Source organism: Cotesia glomerata, linkage group LG10 (genome assembly GCF_020080835.1).
Source record: "Cotesia glomerata isolate CgM1 linkage group LG10, MPM_Cglom_v2.3, whole genome shotgun sequence".
Taxonomy (NCBI): Eukaryota; Metazoa; Arthropoda; class Insecta; order Hymenoptera; family Braconidae; genus Cotesia; species Cotesia glomerata.
Genome location: NC_058167.1, coordinates 13,616,641 through 13,642,340, shown reverse-complemented (window position 1 = coordinate 13,642,340; position 25,700 = coordinate 13,616,641). Strand labels below are relative to the sequence as shown.

Here is a 25,700-nt window from a genome sequence, read left to right as displayed (position 1 = left end):
TTAAAGTTTTTAATAATTCTTCGTGTGGTTAATTTAATTTTATCATCAAAAGGAATAAAATTACAATTGTCAAATGTCTTTTGTGGCTATCATAAAAATGAATTAATTAATTATCAATTGATTGCGGATGCTGCCTTATTATGTATAAGAGCTAAGAACTAAAAATTAACACTTAAAAATAATTAAATAAATATTAATTAATTAATAAAATATTAAAATTTTAAGTTAGAGTAAAGAGATTAATTAAACAGAGATATAATTCACTATTTTTGTCATATGCACATAATCATCAAGATACCACCAGATTGTCTGAATTTTTTTACTTTGTACTAAACGTTGTACTTTTTATACTGATTACTGATTATAAATGTAAAAATATCCAATTAAGTAAGTGTAATTGCTTAAAGAAAATAAAACTTTTTTTTTAAATTCAATAAACTGTTTATTATTATTATTTTTTTTTATAATTACATACATGTAAGATGCAATTAAGAATAATTGTCAGTCTCAGTCTCATTATTCATTATTATCCTCACACCTTACACAAGTAGATTTAATATAAGGTATTTAGAATTTAGTCATTAGGTAAGTAGCTCACACATTCATAAAATCTCCCCTACCAAACCTCCACCCCCACAATTTAGAGTTTTCTCTCGTCTCCGGTGAAAATCATCCTCAAGTTAGGATCCTCTTGTCTTCTCTCAGTGTTAATCTTCTTAAGTCTCGAGATCTTCATAATTTTCACAATTATTATATCAAGTATCAAGTTTTTATCAATTAATTAATTAATCGATAATGGTCAATGATTTTTAATGTGAACAATCGCGATGACTTGTGAGTAACAGGTTGGAAATAATGTTTGAAACTGGTCGCAGATCGGCAATCAGCAGCTCGGAGCTTGGACTCTACTCAGACAGATCGGATTATTACAATAACAATAAGTACGGACCTGTTGTCAGGAAAGTTGTAATTGGGATTATGGCCGTCGTTGCGGTAATACTGGTAATTATCCATCGATTATTTTTAAAAGATGTTAGCAGTGATATTACGTTTTGTGTTTGCTGTTACGCTATTTGTTACTTAGTAGTTAAATTAGCGTAGTCATGCGGAAAAGAAATTGTTATACTTAGAATAATGTAATCGTTAAGTCATACATATTTAATATTTATAATAAATAATTTTTTTTTTTTTTAATATAATTTTTGTTTTCCAAAATTTGTAAAATGTAAAAGTTTTTGATTTTGATTTAAAATTTTTTATTTTTAAGATTCCTGCAAAATAATGTTTTATTTTAGTGTTTATTTTATTTTTAAAACGATATTTAAATTTTGTAATAAATTTTTTAAAAAAAAGCTTTTTAATTTTCTTAAAAATGTATGAAATGTTTTTTGTAATAATTATGACAAAGTTGAACTCAAAAAAAAAATTTATATTTATTATTAACTCAATATAAATTTTTTACATTTTTTTTTTTTTGTAATAATCTCTATAAATTTTTTGATAATTTATTTTTACTCTTCCATTTATTTTTGTCGTATGAAAAAGATAAAAATGTTTCTAATATTGATCATAGAAAAAAAAAATCACGTTTTTTAAATATCTTTTTGTAATAAATTAATTTTTATGTCATATTTTCTCAAAATAAAATTTATTATAGTGAAATTCTTTTACATAGATTAAAATGAAAGAAATGTAAAAGATAATTCAATTCTAATATATTGCAGTTTTAATAACTATCCCAATTAAAAAATAATAAAAATACAATGAGAATAGTAATTGTTAGAAATTAACTTCGAATTATTGGAATTAAATGCTATGAAATTCTTTAATTGCTTCTTCTCATGGATCGTTTTCTAAACCAAATGATACTTGAACCTACTTTCAACATCGACGAGACTTTCAAAATTTTTTTGGACAAATTAAATGAAGAAATTTTTACAATTAAATTTAGTTGCTTCATATTTACTTTTTATAAATTTTTAATATTGATTCACTTCATTGAAAACAAAATAAAAAAATAAAAGTTTAAAAAAAAATGTCATAATTTTCATTATCAAAAATTTAAATCAATAAAATCTAAAAAATATCAAAAATTCTTCTCAAACTTTAGATCGAGCTAATTATTATAAAGTAATAAAATCCGCGATAATTAAAATGATTATGTGATATAAAAATTTTCTCTTAAGACCCTAGAGCATGACGCGGATCGGAATGGCTTGAAGATACTTACAACAATGTAATGATAATAACAACAGTCCTTATCTTAAAAGAAGATTTCTCCATGCTTCACATATAGGGCGTTAACAGTGCTTTGACACACATTGGACACTATAATTCCATGTGAAATTAAATTAAACAAGACAAACACACACCTTACTGCTTATCTTTATTTAAGAATAAATTTAATTCATTTAAAATTAATGCTAATTATTTTATTCTCTGTCTTTGTTTCAAACTTTCGATTTAAACTTTGTAAATTTTGCTATTAATTTCTTAGGCAGCCATCTTCATCTATGATTTCGCATCCGGAGCAGTCGCGAGCAGCAAAGTCAGCCAGGAGACCAAACATGTCTACATCCTCCAAAATCCTCTGAAGAAACCGAATTACTTGAAAAAGTCCGCGCAAATTGATGCAGAATTACAAGATCGGTCCGATTTTGATGGGAATATTTCTTACGTAGACGCGAGCGGAAGGAGAGGAAGTATTGACCTCGATATTCCGGAAGTGAGGAGTCAGAATTTGGAGAATTATAAACTAAGGAAGAGGATGATGGACTCGGAAGACAATGTTGAAGAAAAAATTGAAAGTAAAGAAGTTGTTAACAATCACGCGGTTGTTTATCGCGTCAGGCAAATGTAAGTTTAATGTCAATGTAATTAAATTATGTTCGGAAAAAAATGTACTGTCAAAATTACTGAAAAATTTATTAAACTTATAGTTTTAAAAATATTAATTTTAGATTGCAAAAAATGTAAATTTGGCATTTTAAATTTATGTAAAAAAAAAGCTTTTCATAAAAAAAATGATGAATTTACATAAAAATAAAATGTGAATTTGGCAAGTAAAAATAATATTAAATTTACATGAAAAAATTCATTCTATAAAACTAGATAAAATTATATACAGTCAAAAACTTATATGTAATTTTATAAATACTTTTATATAATTACAGAAAATGTTTTTCCTCCAATAAATAATTTTTAAAGTTCTACTTTTGTAAATCAAACGGCTTTTTTCCCGTGTAATTTTTTATTGTTTTTTAATTGAAGATGATAATTACTTATTTATAAAATTATAATAGGTTCCATCCGGAAACAGTAGCCCAAGTGGAGCCACACGAATCCAAACCTACGCCATTCCACTTTGAACTAAAATCTCCCCAGCCTGCATCGTTCAGACGAATAAAATTTCCGCAATTGACGCAGTATCGGTACCCACATCCTTCAAGAAATATCCAGGAGATCATAAAGTACCTGACAAACGACCCCGCTACTACGAAACACGGGATTAAGTTCAGCGGAGTTTACATGAACCCGAAAAAACATAACTTTCCTGAGATGGGAAGTTTAGTTTCTAACAGCGATCGCTCGGAAATGGCGAGTGATTCTGAGGAGTATGAAGAATCTGAGGATGAAACTGTTCAATTTTCGGGAGGACATGACCCGTTTTATCCGTATAAGCCAAAGTTTCCGGGAGATGTTAATCTTTTAGCGCCTGCTAATGTTAGGTTTGTGTATAAGTTTTTTTCTATTTATAAAAAAAATATTTTCTTTACTGTTTTTGAAATTAATTCTAATAAAAAATTAACAAGTACTTGAAAATCAAAACAAGAAATTTTAATTTAAAAATATCAGCAAATTTTTATCATGAAGAATTTTTTTTTAAATATTTTATTATTATAAATTTAATATTTTTTAATAATTTTGTCATTAATTTTATTCAATTCAATTTAATTTTCTTAATACCTAAAAAACTTCGAAATAAATCAATACTCTACCATAAAAAAATTCAAAATGATTAACAATATTAATTTTTCATAAAAGAAAAAATTCGAAAGTATTAAAAATATTCAGAAGTATTAAAAAGAATAAAAATTTAATTATTTCCAATACTTTTTAATGCGTTTTTTTAATCGGAGTTGAATTTTCGCAGATTTTCTCCTACAGGAGTCCACCGCTACAACCCATACTTAGAGCCTCCATATCACCGGCCAATGCCTCTAAACCGACCGATGGCTGCAGAATCCAGCTACGAGAATTCCGCAAACGCTGGAAACTACGGAAAAAAGCGCAAACCAAAGCCTTTTAGCGTAATGTTAGACATCTACCCTATCACAGACCTAAACGACCAGCCCTCAAACAAAATCGCCCGACCTAGACCGATTTCCGAAGAGTTTTCCGAAAGCAGAAGGCCCATTTTCGGGCGCGCCAATCGCTACTATTCAAATGGCGCCCAACCAATCCCCCTGATCGCTTTGCCAGCCGCAACTCAGAACGGGCAGGCTTCTGAAGAAGAAGAAAAGAAGCAAATGATCTTCCACCTCAATTTATACCCTCGGAAGAAGGCCAAGCTCAACAGGTGATTAATATTTCGCAATTACTCATTATTCTTACAGCAAAATTCAGGGTTAGTTAGTTTAAAAAGACGTCAATTAACAAAAGTTTCTATAATTATCTTTGGTTTGTGTTAGACTTGCGCTAATAGAGCGTCGTTAATAGAATAAACAGAATGACTTTCACTGAAAACGTAATCCTCCGTGTAGTAACATGACCGCGGATGATCAGCGAAATGTCATCACATTACATATGACGCAATCCGAAAAATATAGTAATAATAATAATATTGAAGACTTAAGTACTAACAGATGATTTTTTTTCTGTGTATTTTTCTTAGGTATTTATTTATTTATTAATTTATTTTGCATTTCAGAAATGACGTACGCCAGAGATCGGAGGCTATGACTACCGAAGACAAGCAGCAGTTCATTGAAAAGGTCATGTCGCCGTTCGATACCATCACAAAACAACTGACAGACCAGTCAGCCATCGAGGAGTTAAAACGTGATGGCGAAGATACTCCGAAACATTTTCCGCTGATCAGAACTCGGGATCAAGCGAGCTTTCTAGAAATGCCTAACGAGAAACCCGCTGACAAAACTGATAACCTCTTCAATCACAATCACAATCACAAAATGGCGCCCGATGATCCGAAAAATGGAACCACGAAAAGTAATACTTTTAGTACCACTACAGAAAGTCAGAAATTTGCTGATGGGCTTGTTGCAATTGAATAATAGGACAATTTTTGGACTAATGAATTTTTACTACAAAAGAAGAAGAAATATAATTTAATGAATCAGACCTTGGCCAATTAAAAGTGAAAGTATGTTATTAATCTGATGACTGTAATTTGTAATTGTAAAAAATATGAAATTAACGCGGTTAACCATTTCACTATTTGTTACTGTTAATGTTTATCTATTATTAATATCAGCTCTCTATCTTTGCACGGAAAGCGGCTGATTCGTTAATTATTTTTCATTTATAAATATTTTATATTTTATAAACTCGCTTGTATATTACAGATGAGAGTAAATCTTGTTGGAGAAAAAATAAATTAGTCGCTCGTAATTTTACCTTGACATTTTCATAGAAGGCATATCATTCCTAATTTTAATTTAACACTCAAAACGTTTGAATTTCTTTATCTCTTCTTTTTATATAAATATTGTAAAATATACATATACATTCTTTTTATATTTCTATTTATGTTTATAACTTTTTTATAACTATACTTATATATAAATTTATTTATATTTGAAAACTAGTTTTGCATTGTATTACGCTAGAATTTATAAGTTATATTACAAAACGCAATTACGTTCTAATGTACAGTTTTTAGTGGGACTTGGTCCCTATCTTCGAGGGTTTGGCAACGCTGTCACATAAAATTGAGCGTTAAATGTCGACTTCGACTTATAAGAAGTAAAGTATCATTTTTACAAGTAAGAATATTTTGCACAGTAAAAAATTTCTTAATATTAATATTATATTCATAGGTCGAGTTAATATACATATTCAAGATATATTTTTAGATTTATTTTAATTTATATGAATTTTAAAAGTTTTCAATTCATTTCAAAAAATTTACAATTTTTTTTAGGGCTTAGTTTTAAAAAAATTAATTAAATTTATATCAATTTATTGGAAATAAAATTTTTTACCCCAAAATTATTTTAAAAAATGTAGAGCCCAAAAAATGATAAAATTGTTGAAATAAATTAAAAATCTCTAAAATTTACATAAATTATCTATTTTATCATTTATGACACAAAATAATGAAAATGAAATTAGCAGATATTTAAAAATTTTTTTTATTAAAAAAAATCAAATTTCCACCTATAGAAAATTTGAAAAACCATAAATGCAATTTTAAAAAATATTTTTTTAGTTTAAAAAAAATTTTTAAACCTCTGCTGATTTCAGTATCATCAAAAAATAACTTCAGTTATTAATCAAAACCTAACTCTAGAGACTTATGTCATTGCCAACCTCAAAGAACAAAATATAAATTAGCACCACTATTTATATCAAATTTACACAACACCTAAGACCTAGACAAAGTGCTAGGATGATAGAGAGTCGTATCAGCACCCCACTCATACGGGCCTTCATGGGGCCCTATGGTCACCATAGTACCGGGCAGAGTTCCCAAGGTCGTGTGAGATTGAGCGTTGACCATTCCAGGCCCTGAAGAGACGTAGCTCAATGGCGGGCGAGTTTGTTCTCTGATTCTGGCTCGCTTGACTCGCCTTTTATACCTAAAAGCCACGAATTGATTAGCAATCAAATCATGAATTAGCTGACAAAAAACAATAAACTAAAATTAGCTGACAGCGAAAAATTTATATTTTTTTTTTTATAATTGAATTAGCAATAAAAAAATATTTTAAAAAAATTGCACGTATAGTTTTTCAATTTTTTTACATGTGCAATTTTTTCTTTTAATTTTTTTGTAATAATTTTATTAATAAAAAAATTCTGAAAATTGTCAGCTAATTTTATTTTCATATCAAATCACCAACACCAACCAAGAACCATCAACCGTCCAATCAAACTTACTTAGAATGCATACAGCAAAGCGTGCAGCTGGAAACAACAGCAGCGACCCCAACCAAGGCCGCAATTGCCAGAACCCACATCTGAGTCCTAGAAGCATCAGCCCTGGCAACAGTTGCCGCACAATGCTGAACCCGTTCAACATGGAACTTCTCGTAGACCTTCTTCAGCTCCTCATTCTTCGGATCCCTGAGCAGCGCCTTCATTTCTCCAAGATCATAGGCTTCTCTGCCCACCATCTGGAAGCAGGAGCTCGTCGAGGAAAAATCAAGACTATTATCGTCTTTAGAGTAGAACTGGGTGTCATAGACATTGACAGTGATGGGAAGAGCCAGCGCTTGTTGGACCGCCTTCTCAAACTCCTCCAAAGTCTTTCTGACCTCAACAGGCGGCTTGGAGAACACGAACTTCAGCATATCCCGGTCTCTTAGCAGGAAGATCCTCAAAGTAACATTAGTTTCTCGCCCAGGAACTTCAGAGTTGTTCGCGGTGATCGGAACTTCCATGAAGCCGTCTGAGAAACCAGCCATGGAGCCAGTTGTCCTGAGTTCTCCAGTAGCAGAATTGAGCGCCAAGTAGGAAGGGATCTTCCTCTTGACCATAGAAGGCTCTGCTAGAGACGTAAAAGACACTTCACCCATGGTGTAGTTAATAGGAAGAGCATCAGAGTCTTCATCATAGGCTTCCAAAGTGATCAGACTGGTGTCTATTGGGACGTTCAGCCTGACACCTATGGTGATGTTGTCCTTCCTGAACCTAGGCTTGTTGTCATCGACGTCCATCACCCTGATGAGCACCTGCCTCTCTGAAGGTTCTTGCCGATTATACGGCTTGGGGACCACGTCGGACTTCTGGACCGGGTGCTTGAAGCACTTGACAGTGATCAGGTGCTTGGCGGAAGTTTCTCTGTCCAAGCGACCGACGGTTTTAATAACAGCAGAATTATTTGGCAGCCGCTCAATAGCGAAGAGACTGCCTTCGTTCCCGTAAATGATCACATAATCGATCATCCCGTTCTCTCCGATGTCTTCATCAACAGCTTCGATCACTCCAATGACCGTTCCTTCTGGAACTTCTTCCTGGATGTTCAATTCTACTGGCGGGCTATCCAGAGATCTTTTGAAATGAGGCTTGTGGTCGTCAATGTCATTTATTATGACCTGCAAGACCCTGGAAGCTTGCTGGGGCGGGTCTCCCAGGTCCTGGGCGATCAGAATTAGGGTGTAGCTGTCCTTAGCTTCTCTATCTAATAATTTTCTGGTGGTGATCAGTCCAGTGTCTCCGTTGATCCTAAAAGCACTGGCATCGTTGCCGAAGTTTCCGTCTTCCAGAAACTTGAAAGTTATTTTTCCATTGGGCAGGTTCGGATCATCAGGGTCAGAAGCTACGACCTGGAAAACCGGACTACCGATAGTTGAGTTCTCTGAAACGTAGGCTACTTCATCTAAAGTTGGACGGATGAACAGAGGAACTCCGTCGTTGCTGACCACGTCGCCAATATAGAGTGTCAGAGATACATCAGAGTGTAAAACAGGCTGCCCTGAATCTTGAGCTCTAACGCGCATCATGTAGGGTTCGGTTCTGCCTTTTCCAGTGAGCTTCTTCTTGGAGGAAATCTCCCCAGTTTTGTGGTTAATCTTCATTAACCCATTAGCTTCCCCTTCGTCGATTATTTCGAAGTGAATTTCACCACCCTTGCCTTCATCAGGATCAGTCGCTGTGATGTTCACAATACTAACGTTCATAGGCGCGTTTTCAGGAATCACTGCCGTGTAAGAAGGCTGTAGGAAGCTGGGAGCGTTGTCATTGACATCTAGCACGTCTACCGTCACCAGGACCCGAGCAGTCTTCTGTTCCGCGCCTCCTTGAGGCATATCCGAAGCAATAACAAAGAACCTCAACACAGACTGCCTTTCGCGGTCAAGACTGGTGTTTTCAGCGATCTGTATGTTCCCGCTCATGGGATCTATTTCAAAGAGATTAGCGTTTTCTCCAGTCAGAGCGTACCTTACCTCGCCAAACCCTCTTCTGATTTCCTGTTCAGTGGTCGAACTGTCCATATCGACCGCCTTGATGTTCAAAATGATCTTCCCTGGTTTAGAGTCCTCCAGAACCGCGATCTTGTAGTCCTTCTGCGTGAAAGTCGGGCTGTTATCATTGACATCCTGAACCTCGACGATCACAGTCACCTCGGACATCCGCCTAGTGATGTCATAATCCAGCGCTAGGGCCCGAACTTTGAACTGAATGAACTTCTGGCTCAAGGATTCGTAGTCCAGCCGCTTGCTCAGGACAACATTTCCACTCTGAACTCCAACATTAACGAAATCCTGGTCCTGGTCCTCTCTGACCAGCTCAAACCTTTGGACCGCGTGCCCGCTGAGTTCCTTCGCTGACAGCATCAGCAGAGTCGTTCCCAAAGGCTGCTCTTCTGGGACAGTCACTCTGATCACCGGATTATTAGCAGACCAGCCGGGGTTAAGGAAGATTGGATTGTCGTCACTGAAAGCTTGGATATAAATAGTAACCTCAGTCCTGTCGACCTGCTGGCTCTTGTCTACTATAGCATTAACATCTTCCACTTGGACTGTCAGGATAATCACCGCCGCAACCTGGTAGTCCAGGACTTTGTTCACCGAAATCAACCCGCTGGTTGAGTTTATCCTGAACGCGCTTTTGTAATCATAAGGAGAGGTGCTTTTCAAGGCGACCCCAGTCTTGTCCACCGCGTTGATGGGTTCTACTATCGAGTACTTCAACTTGGAATCAGTGTCAGGATCAGCGGCAGCCACTTTCAGCACAGAATCGCCTATCGCAGCACGTTCCGATACGTAGACCAAATAAGTCGAGTTCTCAAACTTCGGCGGCTTGTTATTGACATCCAATATGGTCACTGTAACAGTCGTAGCCGCTGTTTCTCTAACAGGAGTCCCGGAATCCACTGCGTAGATAATAACTTCGTACTTGTCTCCTCCAGTGTCGAGATCCAAGCGCGCGTCAGGCGAAACTGTGATGATTCCTGAGCTCGAATCGATGACAAAGTTGTCCTTAGCACCCGAAGCGATGTAGTATTGAAGCAAGCTGTCTCTCCCATCAGGATCATTCGCTACTACTCGGATAACTTCAGTCCCGGGGCTTGCATTCTCCAGAAGTCTTGCGCGGTAGCTGTTGGGACCTGGAGGACCTCCCTTGAAGTTTCCTCTGAAGACTGGGCGTTGATTTCCAGGAACTCCGACTCGAACCAGCAGCTTTGCTTCGGAGTACAACGGAGGATAGCCGTGGTCTGTCGCTCGGATGTCCAGCTCGTAGAGTCCTCGCTCAGTGTCTCCAGATTTAGCTGGAGAGTTCATCAAGACTTCCCCAGTTTCTGCGTTGATTTTGAAGACATCTTCGGTCATTCCGTTGTGCCGAGCTATGGAATAAGTCACCTTGCCGTTTCCGTGAGCGGGACCGTCAATGTCTGTCGCGCGGACGAACATCTGGGGCTCGAAACTAGTTGCGCCTTCGCGGACTGTTCTGGAATACTCTTTCTGCTCGAAAATTGGAGGATTGTCATTCACGTCGTCCAGTTCGATCAGAATGTTGACTGTAGAAACTCTTCCGCCCCCGTCCCGAGCTTCCATTGTCAGCGAATAGGACTTCTGGGTCTCGTAGTCCAGAGGCTTGGCGACCCAGATTCCTCCTTGCTTGGAGTCTGTTCTGAATTTGTCCGCTCCGAAACCTCGAAGGGTGTAAGTTAGTTCGCCGTAGGCTCCGCTGTCTAAGTCTATGGCGACTATATCGCCAAATTTGACCCCCGGCTTTGAGTCCTCGCGGACTGAAAGCTTGTAAACTGCTTCGATGAACTCTGGAGCGTGGTCGTTCGCGTCCAGGATACTGATGTGGACTCTGGAGAATGCTGCGACCCGGTCGCCGACAGAAGCAGTCACGTCGAACTCTAGTTCTCTTTTTGTCAGGATTTCTACGTCGTAGTCGAGAACTTGGGGGTCTCGCACTTTGATTACTACTGGGACGCGACCTTGAGCGTACTCTGGGGTCACTAGGAAGGCTCTGCTGATTCCTGGGTAGCCTGGAGCGTCTCGGAGAGATAGACGGAACTTGGCGTTGTCTCCTACGTCGTCGTCACTCACCACCATGTTCAGGCCTGTAAGATAGATGATGTTGGAGATTATTGTGGATGTTAAGCAGATTTGTCGTTTAAGAACACAGTAATTGCAGAATATTTAGTTTTTTTGGGATTATTTGAGATTTTAATTGAAAATCTTGTCTGTAAAATAGAATTTTTTATCAATTTATAGTGTAAGCTTTTTTGTTATTGAGTAAAGTTGAAAAATTCGAAGGAATTTTGATTTTAAATTAAATGTTTTGGTCAGTTAAGAGTTTAAATTTTATTTGGAGAAAAAAATTTGGAGGAGTTGAATTTAATTAAAAATTTGCAATGGAAACTTATTTCTTATGAAGTAAATTTGAAAATTTTCAATTCTAAATTGAATTTTTTATCAAATTAGAGCAAAAGTTTTCTTCTTATAAGAAAATTTTTACAAAATTTTAAGAAAAATCAATTTTATATTAATTTAGAGTTAAAATTTTCTATTTATATGGGAAATTTCAAAAATTTATTACGATTTCACTTTTAATTCAATTTTTCTACCAATTTAGAGTTTCAATTTTATTTGAAAAAGAAAAACTTGAAAAAATTTTCGTTTAAAATTGAATTTAATTAACAATTTATAGTGTAAACTTATTTCTTATGAAGTAAATTTGGAAAATTTCAATTTTAAATTGAATTTTTTATCAAATTAGAGCAAAAATTTTCTTCTTATAAGAAAAATTTTAAGAAAATTCAATTCTAAATCCATTTTTTATTTATTATTTTAGAATTTCAATTTTCTTCTCATAAAAAACTTTAAAACATTTTAAGAAGTATCAATTCTAAATCTAATTGTTCATCAATTTATAATCTAAACTTTTTCCATGTAAGGAAAATTTTATTAAAATATCATCAATTACTGTGTTTAAAAATGAATCAGCCTAAAAATATTCCAATATGACCATCAAGAAACAAACCTGGCAAAGGCGTGTCCACCCCAATATCTTCCAGAACTTTAATACTATAAAAATCATCGCTGAATTTCGGGGAGAGATCATCAACATCCGTAACAACAATAGTCACCACAGAAACCGTAGAATCCGCGGGAATTTCATTATTGATCAACTCCGTGGCCCTGACACGGAAGGTATAGATGCCTCCATCATGCAAGATCCTGGACTCCTCCCTATCCAGAGGGATTTCCGTGGTAACGAGGGTCCCCACAGTGATATCTCCCTCCCTAGAAGTCTTAAGATCGAAGTGATTGAGATCATCACCCTCTAGAGTGAGCAGAACACTGCGTGACTGGCCAGTATCTCCGTCCCGGGCCCTGATGGTCATCACCGTGTACCCGGGGGAAGTGTTTTCCGGAATCGCAGCGCTGTAGGGAGCATTCAGGAAAATTGGCGGCTGGTCTTGGACGTCAATAACATCAACAGCTACTGTCGCTTTGGCATGCAATCTTTTTGCTGGGTCGCTGGCTCCGTCTGTGGCCAGGAGGGTTATCAGGTAGGAGCTCCTCCGCTCGTAATTCAGCGGCTGCAGGACACTTATCCTCACGTCATACTTCCCATCGGTTATTTTCTCGGTCGTGACACTGAAGACTGAACAAGTGTCGTCGTCGGTAGAAGCTGTCACGCATCTGACATCAACGTCGGCGTTTACGCCGCCATCGCGGTCGCTCACCGTTACAGTCCCTTCTGGGAGCAGCAAACTCCCGACGCTGGCGCTCTCAGGGATCCGCGTTGCGTAAGGTCGTCCGTGGTAGACCGGGGGGTTGTCATTTTCGTCCAAAACTGCGATTTCGCGGCGTAAAGACACTGTGTTTGGCTCCGAACTCGCTACTCCTTCATCTAAAAATTATTTTCAATTATTAATTATTTATCTATTTTATCTACACTAATAAAAAACTTGAAAAATTCTTGAGCTAAGAACATAATTTTAAAAAATTTGTTCTTTTTAAAAAAGGTTTACACTTTTTTCTCTCTCGCCTTCTGTTGGACAAACGAAAGTATCTCTGTCATACTTGTGCAACAAATGGAATCTTAAAACGCATTTTATACATAAATAAATGCAAATTTTTGAAAAAGCGCTTCGCTCTTCGATAGATAATTTAATTTTTCGTTTTTTTCGAAATTTTATCTTGTACATGAGCAAAACACGTTTGAAAATTAACTATTAACCACTCTTATCAATTGAAAAAATTCTTAAATTTACTTGATTCGAGAATAACTTCTTCGATCAAGAATTTTTTCACTTGATTCAAGTTTATCAAACTCTTCAAAATCATATTTTTGGCTCAAGAATTTTTTTCTTGAATCAAGTTGTTTTTCATCAGTGCAAATATTGGAAAAAAAAATAAAGAAAAATTCTTGAACTAAGAAAATCATTTTGAAGAGTTTCTTTGTCTTGAATCAAGCTGAAAAATTCTTGAACAGAAATTCAAGACATTCAAACTCTTTAATGATTTTTTTGCTCTAATAATTTTTTTCTTGAACCAAAAAAATATTTTTTTTAGTGAATGATTGAAAAAACGAGGGAAAATTTTGTGCCCAGGATATTTATATGATAAAATAGCTTTATTTAGTTTAATTTTGTGTCATTAGATAAGTTTTGACTTGGATTTGTACCGTTTTAAAAATTTTGTACGCCTTTCTAAAATAGCTAATTAATTATGATGTTTTCGGAGTAATTACTAATAGATTTAAATTTTACGCTAGATAAAAATTGGTTTATTGATTTATTTTTCTTATATATGTAAGATTTTATAACAAGCATATATTTATTGTAAAATGTAAAAGGTTTCTTCATACCTGTGATACTAATTATAACCTCAATGATATCCTGCGCTTCGCGGTCTAGAGATTTACGCAGCGTGACCACGCCATTATCTCTGTTGACCGTGAAATATTCCCCGCTGATCGAGTAATGGAGTTTTGAGCCTTCTGGGTCTTCTCCTTGGAGTGTGTAGACCGCAACACCTGGCAAAGTGCCCTCGGAGACCGCGAGACGCGACATGTCTCCTCCATGGATGAAATGGGGGGCTCGATTTATCACTTGACCTCTCACTCCAGAGGCCAGCAATGCAAGCCATATTAATATCCTCATTATCACCTAAAATTATTTTTAATTATTATTATGTAATAATTAGTCTTCGAAAGTGTTAAGAGTAATAAAATAATAAGTTGTGATTTAATGACTGTAAAATTTCCCCTATAAGTTCATAATTTTGTGACGGAATTTAATTATCTTTATCGCTTCTTTAAATCGAAAATAATTCATTACTGTTGGCTTTTAAAAAGTATATTAATATTTTATGGTTTAGAAATTTATGTATTTGTTTTACATTTTACACCCACGCATTAGATAAAATGAAAATCAATTCTAAATAATTTATGAAAAAAATGAAAAGAAGAAATTTTTATGGGAGAAAAAGTTCAATTCTATTTTTAGTAAATTCAACTTAATTTAAACTCACTACATCATTTTCGACGTATATAGTTTTTAAGTTTCTTAATTTCTAGCCATTTGTAGCCTTTTTTACCCAATATAGCAATGTTAACTGTTATCATTATAAAAATTCTTTAGTTTCAATTCTTTTCTTCACATTTCAACATTTCTTGAAGAATTTTAATCAATAATTTTTTGTTATGTTTTTACTATTTTAAGTACTAAATTTTGCAATATATTTTCGCATAAATAATTAAAACTAAAAATTGAAAAATTATTTTAATAAAATTTCATCCAACAAAAAAATAATTCATTGCTCAAGTTTAAATACTAATTTTAAAAACAGAATTTATTTTTTAAACTTTCTAACAATTTTTTAGGTCTTTATAATAATTAAATTTTTATGAAAAAAAAATTTACTAAAAAAAAAAAATTATAAGTGCGAGTTTTTAAAAAAGAAACAATTAATTTTTAATTTTTAGAACGGATGCACTAAAAAGGTAAATAAAAAACAAAAACAAACACTTAAGTATTAATAACTATGATTGCGAGTTGCCAATAAGGAAATTTGTGGTCGGCTCAGCGCTACCGGTTTCGCGGCCGCGGAATCGCATGATATGAAAAGCCGTTAGAAATTATCAACCCATTTCTGGATCAGAAGCATTAGTTCGTCCCTAATATCATCCAGAATTGCATTAAGCAAACTTTCTACAAAACTTCATTCCCTGAAGAGAAAACAGAAGTTGAAGTAAATAAAAAAAAAAGCCATTAGTAAATTTGTCGAATGAGAATGATGAGTAATTTTCGAGGTATGCGCTCGTACCGCATTCAGATGAGTCATTACTTTAGTTATCTTCATAGACCATGGCGAAAGTGAAGTGATAATAAATTCCCAGATCAACTTTTTCATTATACAATTACAAGTTATTTTATTTATTAGTATACTTTCTACTGATCCCGCATCTCGCATCGATGGTGGATCAACTCAAGTGCAAAGGGATGTTGCGCAACCGGTACATAAGATCACCATCTGGAAACGCAATAAGAGATACAATCATATCGGAATATAATCATTTATTTATCCAGAACAATGAAGAAATGAGCTCTCTAGAAACCGAGGTTATAAAACTGAGAAGTCGTTGTATCATGCTTCGTGATATAACTAAATCTAACACATATAATATACAGAAGAATAACTTTTAAAACTCCGTTATCGTTTGGTAGCCTCCTTGTTATTCCCTCCACGTTATAGTTATATGTTATATATTATATGTGCATTTAATTATCCACCAGGAAATACCATGACTGATTTTACACTTAAAAGTTGTAATTATTTTCTAGGAGGAAAAATTAAGTAAATAGTGATTGTTATTATTTATTCTTATTATAATTACTAGTAATAATGTAAGGAGCGAAACGTATTTGATTCTAACACGAAAGCATGAACTTTGATATGGATACTTGGAAAAACTTCAATATTAATTCAATTTTTGAATTAATTGGAATAAAAAATTTTGATGATTTTGGATCAATTGTTAAAGCATTTTTTTAAATTTGTAAAATTTTAAAATTTTTACTTGAATTTTAAAGAAATGAAAAATTAAAAGGGTTTTTTTGTAAACAGAAAAAAATAATTCAAGAAGAAATGTTTGAATAATATTTTTTTTTTTAATTTAATGATCTTGAATCAAGTAAAATTGTTTTTATTAATAATGAAAATGAAATTAAAAGATATTTAATCATTTTTAGGATTTTTTTAACAATAAATTTCGACAAAAAAAAATTTTCTATGAAGAAATTGTTAAAAACTAAAAATGATATTTTTTAAAATAATTTTCTAGAATTAATTTATTAGTTAAATAACATTAAAAGTTGATAATCATAATAATAATAATATTAATAATAATAATCTTAACTAAAAAAAAAAAAAATTATTGATTCAAGTACTCGTCTTCTTAATTAATTAAAGATCATCAAATATTTCAAAATAATCATCTTACTTCAACATTTCTTTTCAATAATTATAAAATTCTCTCTTTAATACCCCTTCCCAATTACACAGTAATAAATTTTGCGTCAAAAAACTTAGTGTTAAAAATTTTTGTGTCAAATATTTAACACTTTTATGTGTAAATTTAACATTTATTCTGTTAAATCAACACAAAAAAGTGTTAAATATTTAACATACAAATTTTTAACACCAAATTTTTTGACGCAAAATTTTTTACTGTGTACAAAAATGTCCATTTCAGAGAAGAAATAACAACTATCCAAAAGTAACTCTACTGAAGAAATTTCTAAATTATTAAAAAGTAAAGTTCAAAGTTCCTAATCTACCTCAGGCTTATGCAGTCATTAAAATCTCCATAGCTCTTATTTTCGGGGTTACTGCCCGTAGCAAAAACATCGCCTATACAAATATACATTCATCCCCAACAATTCCTTTCTGTCATTTAGAATACCATCCATAACTAAATCCAAACTCAGTCTACAATAAATATCAATATCAATAACACTAACAACAATAATAATAATAATGTGTCAAGTATCAAGAAGACTCGTTTTCATTTGATCTGATGGGAAGACTAGAGACTAGACACCGGGACATGATTAACGGCAAGTTCTAACTGTCTTGCCACAACTCGATGGCCTCCTGTCCCAGAGTCTTAATCACGGATAAAAAAGTACCGTTACAGAACGGAGCCTTGGAATGCTTGAAATATGTCATCGTTCATTCAATCTTAACTTCAACTTCAACCGAACCTTTCTCTTCCCGCTTGAACTTTGAACTTAATTTTTGAAGAAAACTTCGACATAAGTATTTATAATAAAAAATAGTCTTCTCGTCCTTGAAAAACTCACCACTAAATCCACCAGTGGTGTCATAGGTCACCAGTCACCTCACTCTCATCCTCACTGAATAAATCCTTTGGATCCTGATGATTAGTTCATCTAAGTGAGTCAAAATTTTCAAACCATTTAATTTATTTTTACGGACAATTAATTGATTAATTAATCACAAATTTCTTGGAGTTTTTTTGACTTTAGACCAAAGAAATTTAAACTTAATTTAGGTAAAGCTAAGCCGGTGTCAGCGAGGCAATGGACAGGCGCACACTGCATCGTAAGGAGGTATGTGGTCTCCAGCACTTGGCTGGGGAGTGGAAGAAGGACTGAAAGAGAGAAAGGAAGACAAGGAGAAAGAGACAGAAAATAAGGTTACAGTCGAGTTGTTCTCGGTATACTCCAGCTGTATTAACGTAAACAGGTAATCGAGTGGAGGTAAGGACTTAACATCCTATATCGTGATCGTGCGCTCCGGTGTGGCTGCCCAGGATCCAGCTGGAGAAGGAAAAGGAGGTGTGCGATCTACGATATAGTACATTAAGGAGCTGTTTTGTATATACGTGTGTATAAGCTTGGGTGTGTGGCAAGGTTGTAAGTAAGAGTGAGATTCGAGAGAGAAGGAAGAAAGAAGAAAGAGAGATCTTATCCGTTCACCTACAGACGCTCCATAGCTTACTGGTAGGACGTGAAACAGGAGAACTAGAAACTCTAATAATTCTAGTCCTAGATAGGCAAGCCTAATCAAGTCGATTTGACGGGACAAATTTCCACTAACTAACTATCAGGCGTGGGTGCAAATTTTACGGAACGTTTGTATGGGCATGATACACAATCTCACAAATTTGCACCTTTCTAAGATGAACCGAAGTTGCTAAAAAAAATTAGTAAAGTCTTAAAAAGCAGTTGTTTATCAGTTTTCTGCTTGTAACTCACGAAATGTTTGAGTTAACGATACTTTTTATTAATAAAAATTGTAGAAGGTAAAATTATCAACAAAAAAGTCAGGAGCGACAATTTTTCACCTGTCTAGAATTAATAAACAATGACTAATGTAAAAAAAAATGCTGAAATCACTGAATATTTTAAAATTACAAAAATATTAAAAAAGTAAAAAATTTGTTAGACTATCAACACGTTCAGAAAGAAGAATATATTTTTTTAATTTGTAGAGAAAAAAAAATATTGATTTGGTTGTTTATGTTTAAGAATCAGAGTCTTAAGAGTTGGAGTTTTTTTTTTTTTGAATTTTCTTGAAATGACAAATTTATTAATAGGAATTTTATCGGACTAAGTAGTAAAAATTAGTGATTTTGGAAAAAGTTATGGATTTATTATTTTTGCGGATGATTGAAGACTATAGGGAAGATTTTAGATATTTTTCTGGTTTTTTTCTTTGAATAATTGGTGGTGAAATTTTCTAAAATGAATTTATTTCTTCATAAAAAATTGGTGCTTTTTAATAGGATTTTAATTTGACATTTGGATAAGAAATTTTTATTGCATGCCTTTAGCGCAAAGCCCGTAGGTATATTCTACTAGGGCCTAAAAATCAAGATTTCAACACTTTTTATTTGTATAATAAAATTTATAAATATAAATAATTTAAAATAATAATAAAATTAAGAGATGTTTTTGTTTTTATTATCAATGTTATGATTAGCAATCTGCAGTGATTCTGTGACTGCTAAAAATTACAAATCATTAATAAAAAAATTTTGTCTTAATAATTTTTTGATATTTTTCATCACAATACATTGTTTGAGTACTTCTTTAATAAATTTTGAAAATAATATTGCTTTCACAAGATAAATTAACAATTATTTAATGAAAAATTTCACGGGAGAAATGTATAGAACCAACAAATTATTAAAAATTCCTTCAAAAACGTGGCATAAAAACTTAACTATCACCAAAAAATATATAAAATCTTGAAAAGGAAAAAATTTACATCAAAACCTTTTTGATAATACTTTTAATAAAAAAGGTATTATTTTCAAAATAACCATTTAAAAAATATATGAGAAGAAAAAAGGTACAAATGCTTTATAAATATTGAGAAGTTAATTTTAAAACAAAGTATAAATATAAATAATAACTTGATGAAGATGACTTATAATAGGTTTGAGAACGTGTGAAATGTTAAAAATACGTAATACCAATTATAACAATAAATAAATTATGTAAAACGTACATCATCTAAAAGGTAAAAAAACTTTCTCCTTTCATGTAGAACAATTGCCGCGCAACAAGTGTTGCGCTTCAGGCTTCAAGTAATAAACAATTAAAATTAAAATAATTTTACCTAAAATTGTTCGCTGAACTCTTTTATAAAAAGAAAAAAAACCGTTCGACTGACTACGGTTTACGAAAAAATAAAACCCATTCCAGTTACAGTATCGCAATACATAAAATATCTTGCGTGAAATCGACACTCGGGAGCAATATAATAAAAAATATCGAAAATTACACGAAAGATTGCCCGCGGGGCGTGAAAAATTTTCGATCAAATAAAAAGGGTTTTTTTATTTTTTTCGCTTCCATGTAACGATTCGCTCCGATCGTGTAATTTATCGCTCATGGGTTTCTGTAATTGATTGCCAGATGTCCTCTGTCTATGTCTTACAAACCGTAATAATAATAATAACACGACGACCTTTTACAATTTACACTAAATAAAATATTGCGAATTACGATTAAAATTATAACAATTATATAAAATAAATTTTGAAAACTACAATTAACAAATACAATATTTAATATTTTTCCATAAATGGGATCCAGAGTGAGAAAAGGCATCGTGAGAAGTGGGTTAACCGTCTATCACCTCCACTCCTTCATATTTTTCGCATCTTCTCATGCAGCAACTTTATAATGTCCGGCATTTCCCAGGATATGTTTTGCCGTTTACCTCAGAACTGCATCACGAAATCCCAAGTGCCTTTCCCTCTTCTCATTTCTACTCGCTTGTACCCGACTCTATGCAACTCACTGTATCTCATGCTTATAATCATAACTATCTAACTATTATTTACTATTGTATGCATCATATATAATGTATGATACAATTCTCTCGAATTTCCCAGATTTTTTTTATATTTTATTTAAATAAATTGAAGCTATCGTATAATTATTATTGTAATTATAATTACTCCGTCCAATGACCTTAACTACACTAATAAAAAAAAAATTAACTTTATTCAAGAATTTTATCATTGAAAATTTTTTTTTGATTTAAAAATTTTTCTTATTAATTAAAAGAAATTTTTAAAAATTATTTTCTTGGTTCAAAATTTTGTTTCTTGAATTAATATTTTATTAGTATAAAATTACACTACTGTAAAAAAAAAAATCATTGTGATTTTTTATTACTGTAGTAATAAATTTTCTGAAAATTTAATTTTTAGACATAATAAAAAAATTACAGTTTTAGATTATAATTTTTACAAATTCTATAAAAATTACTTTTGAAACTTTAAAAATTGAATTCATAAAAATTTAATTTCAAACTTTAATTTTTCCAATTTGATTTTTGAAGCGACGAAAAAAAAAAGAGAAAAATTACATTATATAATGTAACAAGGCGCTTTATTTGAAAAACTGGAAAAATTACAATTTAAAATTGTAATTATTACAGAATTCGTAAGAATTAAATTGTAAAATGTAAATATTATATTGAAAACTGAAAATTAACATTCAAAGTTTGAATTTATAAAAATGTTATTTCAAACTGCAATTTTTCTAGTTTTCTAGATAAACCGACGCTTATTATTATTTATAATGGAATTTTTCTCTTTTTCTTTTTTCCGCGTACTAAATAAATTTCAATTTTTCTAATTTTATTTTTTCCGTGTAATATTAGAATAAATTAATATTAATTAATTATTATAATAAATTAATTGTAAATTTTTTTTCTAAACTTGATATTTAATTTTAATATATTTTTGTACACCAAAAATTTATTAAATTTACAAATTTTTAAACAGTGTATTACAATATTAAAAATGTTAATAAAAATAATAATAATTTAAATAATTTTCTATCCACTTATCGTCATTGATCCCCAATATATATCTAAATTTATTACCAATAATTCGTCACAGAATGTCGTCGAATCCTTTACCCATTTTACACATTTATTTTAACAAATAGCATGTACCATAGCAGCATATGCGATACAATATAACATGAATATGTGTTTACGTATCAATATCAATGCAGAGCCAATCACCCGAAAATTCACTGCTTATTATGCATATGCTAATGAGAGGCATCAAACAAAATTCACCCATATATATGTCTATATTATACTCATGCAGTCATAAATATTTTAGATCTATATAATAGAGTGCGTAATCCTCAACCTGCAGACTCTTCCTCTTGTTCGTCCTCTATATTTATATGTATATATATATTTGTATAATACAATGCGTGATATGTGCATGACAATAAAAACTACCTGATACATGAGGCGTATGTTAATGAATGCGGATCGTAAAATAGCGACAAAGAGATGACAAACCGAAAGTGGGCCACTGTACCGTAGACTTTTTACGCCGGGGGTTTAAAAATTAAGTAACTGTAAAAGAGAAATGTAATCCAATCCAATCTGACTATGATATTACGTTTAATGCTTAATGATAGTGATAATGATAATGATAATGGTGCTCACCGGTTTCTATGGCGATTTCTTATCGAACGCGACATATGGTCAAGGATTATCTTCCAGTATTTTTATTTTTTACGGAGGTACGGCATTTTTATTTCTAACTCGGCGGTCATTTATTCTGCATCTGAGTGAGTATGCAATTATTATTATTTTTGTAATTTTTATACAAATTTAACTTTTTTATACAAAATCTTCAATAAATTATTTTCAATCTTAGTTTTCAATATTTTTACCAAATTAATTTTCTTGATTTAGTAATTAAGTTTAAATACGAACATTTATAAATTTTTTGGTCATAATTTTGAACAAAAGAAATTTTTTAATAAATTAAGAAAGTAATTTTTTGATTAAAAAAATTTTCAACTCAAAATTCAACAAAGTAATCACAAATTTCAAAATTTTAAATCAATTTATTAATTTTCTTGAAGAATTTTTCTAATAATTTTTTAAAGTGCTAAATAAATTAATTTAATACTAAAAATACTTAAAAAAAATTTTCATAATTTATTTTAAAAATTATTTCTTCATAATAAAAATTTAATAAAAAAAAATTTACTCGATATTCAAATAAATAATGAAGGAATAAACTAAAAAGTTTTTCTATAAAATATGTATTAAAGTTTGATTCAAATGAATTATATTTTAAAATAAAAAATCCATAAAATTTTACAAAAATACTTAATAAAAATTATAAAACTCCATTAAAAAAATAATACATTAATTTTCATAATTATTTTTCTATTAAATTACCGATAATTACTACCCTAAAAAATTTTTCATTGCATAAACCATAAAAATAGTAAATTAATTAACCCTCAAATATTAATTAGGGTGAAAAAACGTGGGTGGTTTGTTAGCGAACAAAACAAAGCTAAAAGTAAAAGCCAAGTGAAATTGTGCAGGAAACCTCTAATCCGAAAATGAGGCGTCTAGCTTTTATATTACAGACATTTCTCTATCGGCTAGGACGCATGGCACGCGCTTGTGTGATATAACCGTATGACCGTGTGTGGATGTAGATGCACATCAGATAGAGGGTAGAGGCACACACATACGTATATGTATATATTCACAGAAAGAAGCAGGACCCCTCTTATTCAGTAGACTGCGTGATGCCGATTACGGGGTAAAACTGGTCGGTTCGGGTGCTTACGGGTACCCCAACGGTAGTTGATTATGGAGGGGGGTACTGTAAACTACCCTCGAGCTACTCCTATATATATATCTCGAGAGACCCTTAGCACATGCAGTGACGAGTCGTACCCCGAGTTTGGAAGGTTCCTTGTCAGCTACCAGTGATTTCGATCTTTCGAGTACTCTGTTATTGCCAGTATATTTTTAGACTTTTATTTTTGTACTTTGGTCCTAGTTTCTGGTGTCCTATAAACAATAAAAGTGTGCTGGTTAATTTAAGTAAAATAAAGTGGAAGAAAATTTACATTTTATTTATAAATTGTCGTTGTTCTGTTTGATTAGTTCAGAAGAAATGTCTTCGGAGTACTCTTACTGCAGTGAAAACGGGTTCGACGAGATGTCAAGCTCGTCTGATTCGGGGTTTGACGTTAGTTTCGAGTCCCCGAAACACGAAATTAATTCGATGGTTGATTCTCTGTTTCCGCCGATCAAAGAAGAGAAGAAGAAGAAAACCAGGAACACACGGTGCAAAAGTCCGACGCAGGTAAATTATAATTTTTGAAGGAAATTTTTTTAAAAGTTTGAGTACTAAAAAAAAATTCAAAGAAGAAATGTGATAATTTTATTTTGAAGAATTAATTGTAAGCAAATATTGAAAAATATTTTTTTTTCTTGTTGTGGAAATTAATTTTTTCAAGGAGTGAAAAATTTATTTAGTATTAATAAGATAAATTATTTTTAAAAAAATACATAATTTTGCATTTTGTCATTGGAAAAATTAAAATAATAAATAATATTACTTTAAAAGTAATAAAAAAAAACTAGTTGAAATAGTTTATATATAAAAAATTGGAAAGTTTGATTTACATTGAATTCATACCGAAAATTATGCTTGTAATTTTCAAATCGATGGAAAAAAGTTTTCTTTATACAGAAAAATTGATCGAAAGTTTACTTCAGTAGTTTTTTACTTCGAAAATAAATTGAAGTGTAATTAAAAGTAAAAAGTATAAAAATATATGTATAAAAAAATCTCTTTAAAATATTATTCAAAAGAATTTCAATTGAAATTTATATAAAATATTGTTTTATAAAAACTTTTGTTGAACTAAGTGTAATTTTTACTGAAAAAATTTTAGTTTAAAGTAACTTCAATACTTAAAAGGTTTTTTTTTCTATTTAATAATTCATTAAAATTTTTCTTCTGTTATTTTATTTCAAAAGTATAAATTTAAACAAGTCTTACATAATATCATATTTTGACTTTAAAAATTTTTATTTAAAAGATTGTTTTTATTCTTAAAAATAATTCAAACTTTAGTAATTAATTTCTTTCCACACTTGAAAAAATCAAAAATATTTTCCTATACTCAGAAAACTAATAAAAAATATAAAACTAAAAAAATAATGACTAAAAAAAATAAAAACAAAAATTCCCAGACTAAAATACTAAAAAAATAATTATTTTGTGACAGGTCCTGAAGCTCAAAAGAAACCGGCGAATGAAAGCCAATGACCGTGAACGTCACCGCATGCATACGTTGAACGACGCATTGGAAAGGCTGCGAATGGCCCTGCCCACATTTCCCGAGGACACTAAACTCACCAAGATCGAGACTCTGAGATTCGCCCACAACTACATATGGGCGCTATCCCAGACCTTGGGGAACAGCGAAGCCGGGGAAATCACCGTCAACGTCGGCAACGTCACTGTTAGCATCAGCGAGACCGGCAACATGATCACCTCTTCTACTGGAAGCTGTGCAGTCGCGGCCCAGAAAAGATTAGGACCCAGCCATCCTGCGTTTCCCTACCCCCAGGAGAGATTCGTCCCCGAGTGGCAAGAGTACGATTGCTACAGCGACCAAAGTGTCAGCCCTCCAGTGCAGTACCAGGCCCACTGCTACGAGCAGACCCCGATGTACTCAATTCCTCATCAGCAGATCAATCAATCACACTTTGCTCATCATAATCACACTAATATGTACCAGTGTCTCTGATTTTTTTTTTATCTCTCAAATGAGTAATTATAAATTTAATTAATGTGCAGTGTTTTTTATGTAATACTGTAAAAAATTTTTGGTGATTTTATTATAATTTTCATGTTTAATAAGTGAAAATTTTTTATTATTATTTGACACTAATTTGATAATTTTTTGAAACTTTTTCAACAGAGGAAAATGTTGTTTTAGTTTAAAACTTGAAATTCTGGCCGAAAAAAGTGAGATATGGAAAAATTGATGACTTTTTTTTATAGATAATTAAATTTTTTATAAAAAAGTATCTTATAATTTTTTCCAAATTTTTGATATTTTACTCAGAAGAATTTTAAAGCTAGGAAAAAATTATTTCATTTTAAATCTTAAAAAAAAAAATTTTCTTAAAAAAAAAATG

At 32.1% G+C, this 25,700-nt stretch overlaps 3 protein-coding genes across 3 annotated transcripts; 2 read left to right on the top strand and 1 right to left on the bottom strand.

Moving 5' to 3' along the window:
• The first annotated feature begins 481 nt into the window (after positions 1-481).
• On the top strand, positions 482-5,561 carry LOC123272766. Its single transcript, XM_044739766.1, has 5 exons — positions 482-1,002; positions 2,498-2,856; positions 3,303-3,728; positions 4,154-4,579; positions 4,931-5,561. The coding sequence occupies exons 1-5, from the start codon at positions 856-858 to the stop codon at positions 5,292-5,294; spliced, it is 1,722 nt and encodes a 573-aa protein (XP_044595701.1). The 5' UTR covers positions 482-855; the 3' UTR covers positions 5,295-5,561.
• An 852-nt stretch (positions 5,562-6,413) lies between these two features.
• On the bottom strand, positions 6,414-17,790 carry LOC123272695 (cadherin-23). Its single transcript, XM_044739657.1, has 5 exons — positions 17,522-17,790; positions 14,023-14,323; positions 12,187-13,062; positions 7,123-11,263; positions 6,414-6,821 (listed from the first exon to the last, which is right to left on the bottom strand). Exons 1-5 carry the CDS (start codon positions 17,543-17,545, stop codon positions 6,608-6,610), a joined length of 5,556 nt encoding a protein of 1,851 aa, XP_044595592.1. The 5' UTR covers positions 17,546-17,790; the 3' UTR covers positions 6,414-6,607.
• A 5,239-nt stretch (positions 17,791-23,029) lies between these two features.
• Positions 23,030-25,349, top strand: LOC123272743 (basic helix-loop-helix neural transcription factor TAP). The gene is made up of 2 exons (XM_044739732.1): positions 23,030-23,850; positions 24,782-25,349. Exons 1-2 carry the CDS (start codon positions 23,659-23,661, stop codon positions 25,304-25,306), a joined length of 717 nt encoding a protein of 238 aa, XP_044595667.1. The 5' UTR covers positions 23,030-23,658; the 3' UTR covers positions 25,307-25,349.
• Positions 25,350-25,700: the final 351 nt, after the last annotated feature.

What these genes read in the sequence shown, in the direction of transcription:
- LOC123272695 (XM_044739657.1), bottom strand. Translation starts at nt 17,545, where the DNA reads ATGACACCACTGGTGGATTTAGTG. An exon ending in CACCACTGGTGGATTTAGTG is followed by an intron (nt 14,324 to 17,521) that starts GTGAGTTTTTCA and finishes AAATAATTTTAG; the next exon opens with GTGATAATGAGGATATTAAT. An exon ending in CTTTGCTGTATGCATTCTAA is followed by an intron (nt 6,822 to 7,122) that starts GTAAGTTTGATT and finishes CGTGGCTTTTAG; the next exon opens with GTATAAAAGGCGAGTCAAGC.
- LOC123272743 (XM_044739732.1), top strand. Translation starts at nt 23,659, where the DNA reads ATGTCTTCGGAGTACTCTTACTGCAGTGAAAACGGGTTCGACGAGATG. An exon ending in GGTGCAAAAGTCCGACGCAG is followed by an intron (nt 23,851 to 24,781) that starts GTAAATTATAAT and finishes ATTTTGTGACAG; the next exon opens with GTCCTGAAGCTCAAAAGAAA.
- LOC123272766 (XM_044739766.1), top strand. Translation starts at nt 856, where the DNA reads ATGTTTGAAACTGGTCGCAGATCGGCAATCAGCAGCTCGGAGCTTGGA. An exon ending in GTTTATCGCGTCAGGCAAAT is followed by an intron (nt 2,857 to 3,302) that starts GTAAGTTTAATG and finishes AAATTATAATAG; the next exon opens with GTTCCATCCGGAAACAGTAG. An exon ending in AAGAAGGCCAAGCTCAACAG is followed by an intron (nt 4,580 to 4,930) that starts GTGATTAATATT and finishes TTTGCATTTCAG; the next exon opens with AAATGACGTACGCCAGAGAT.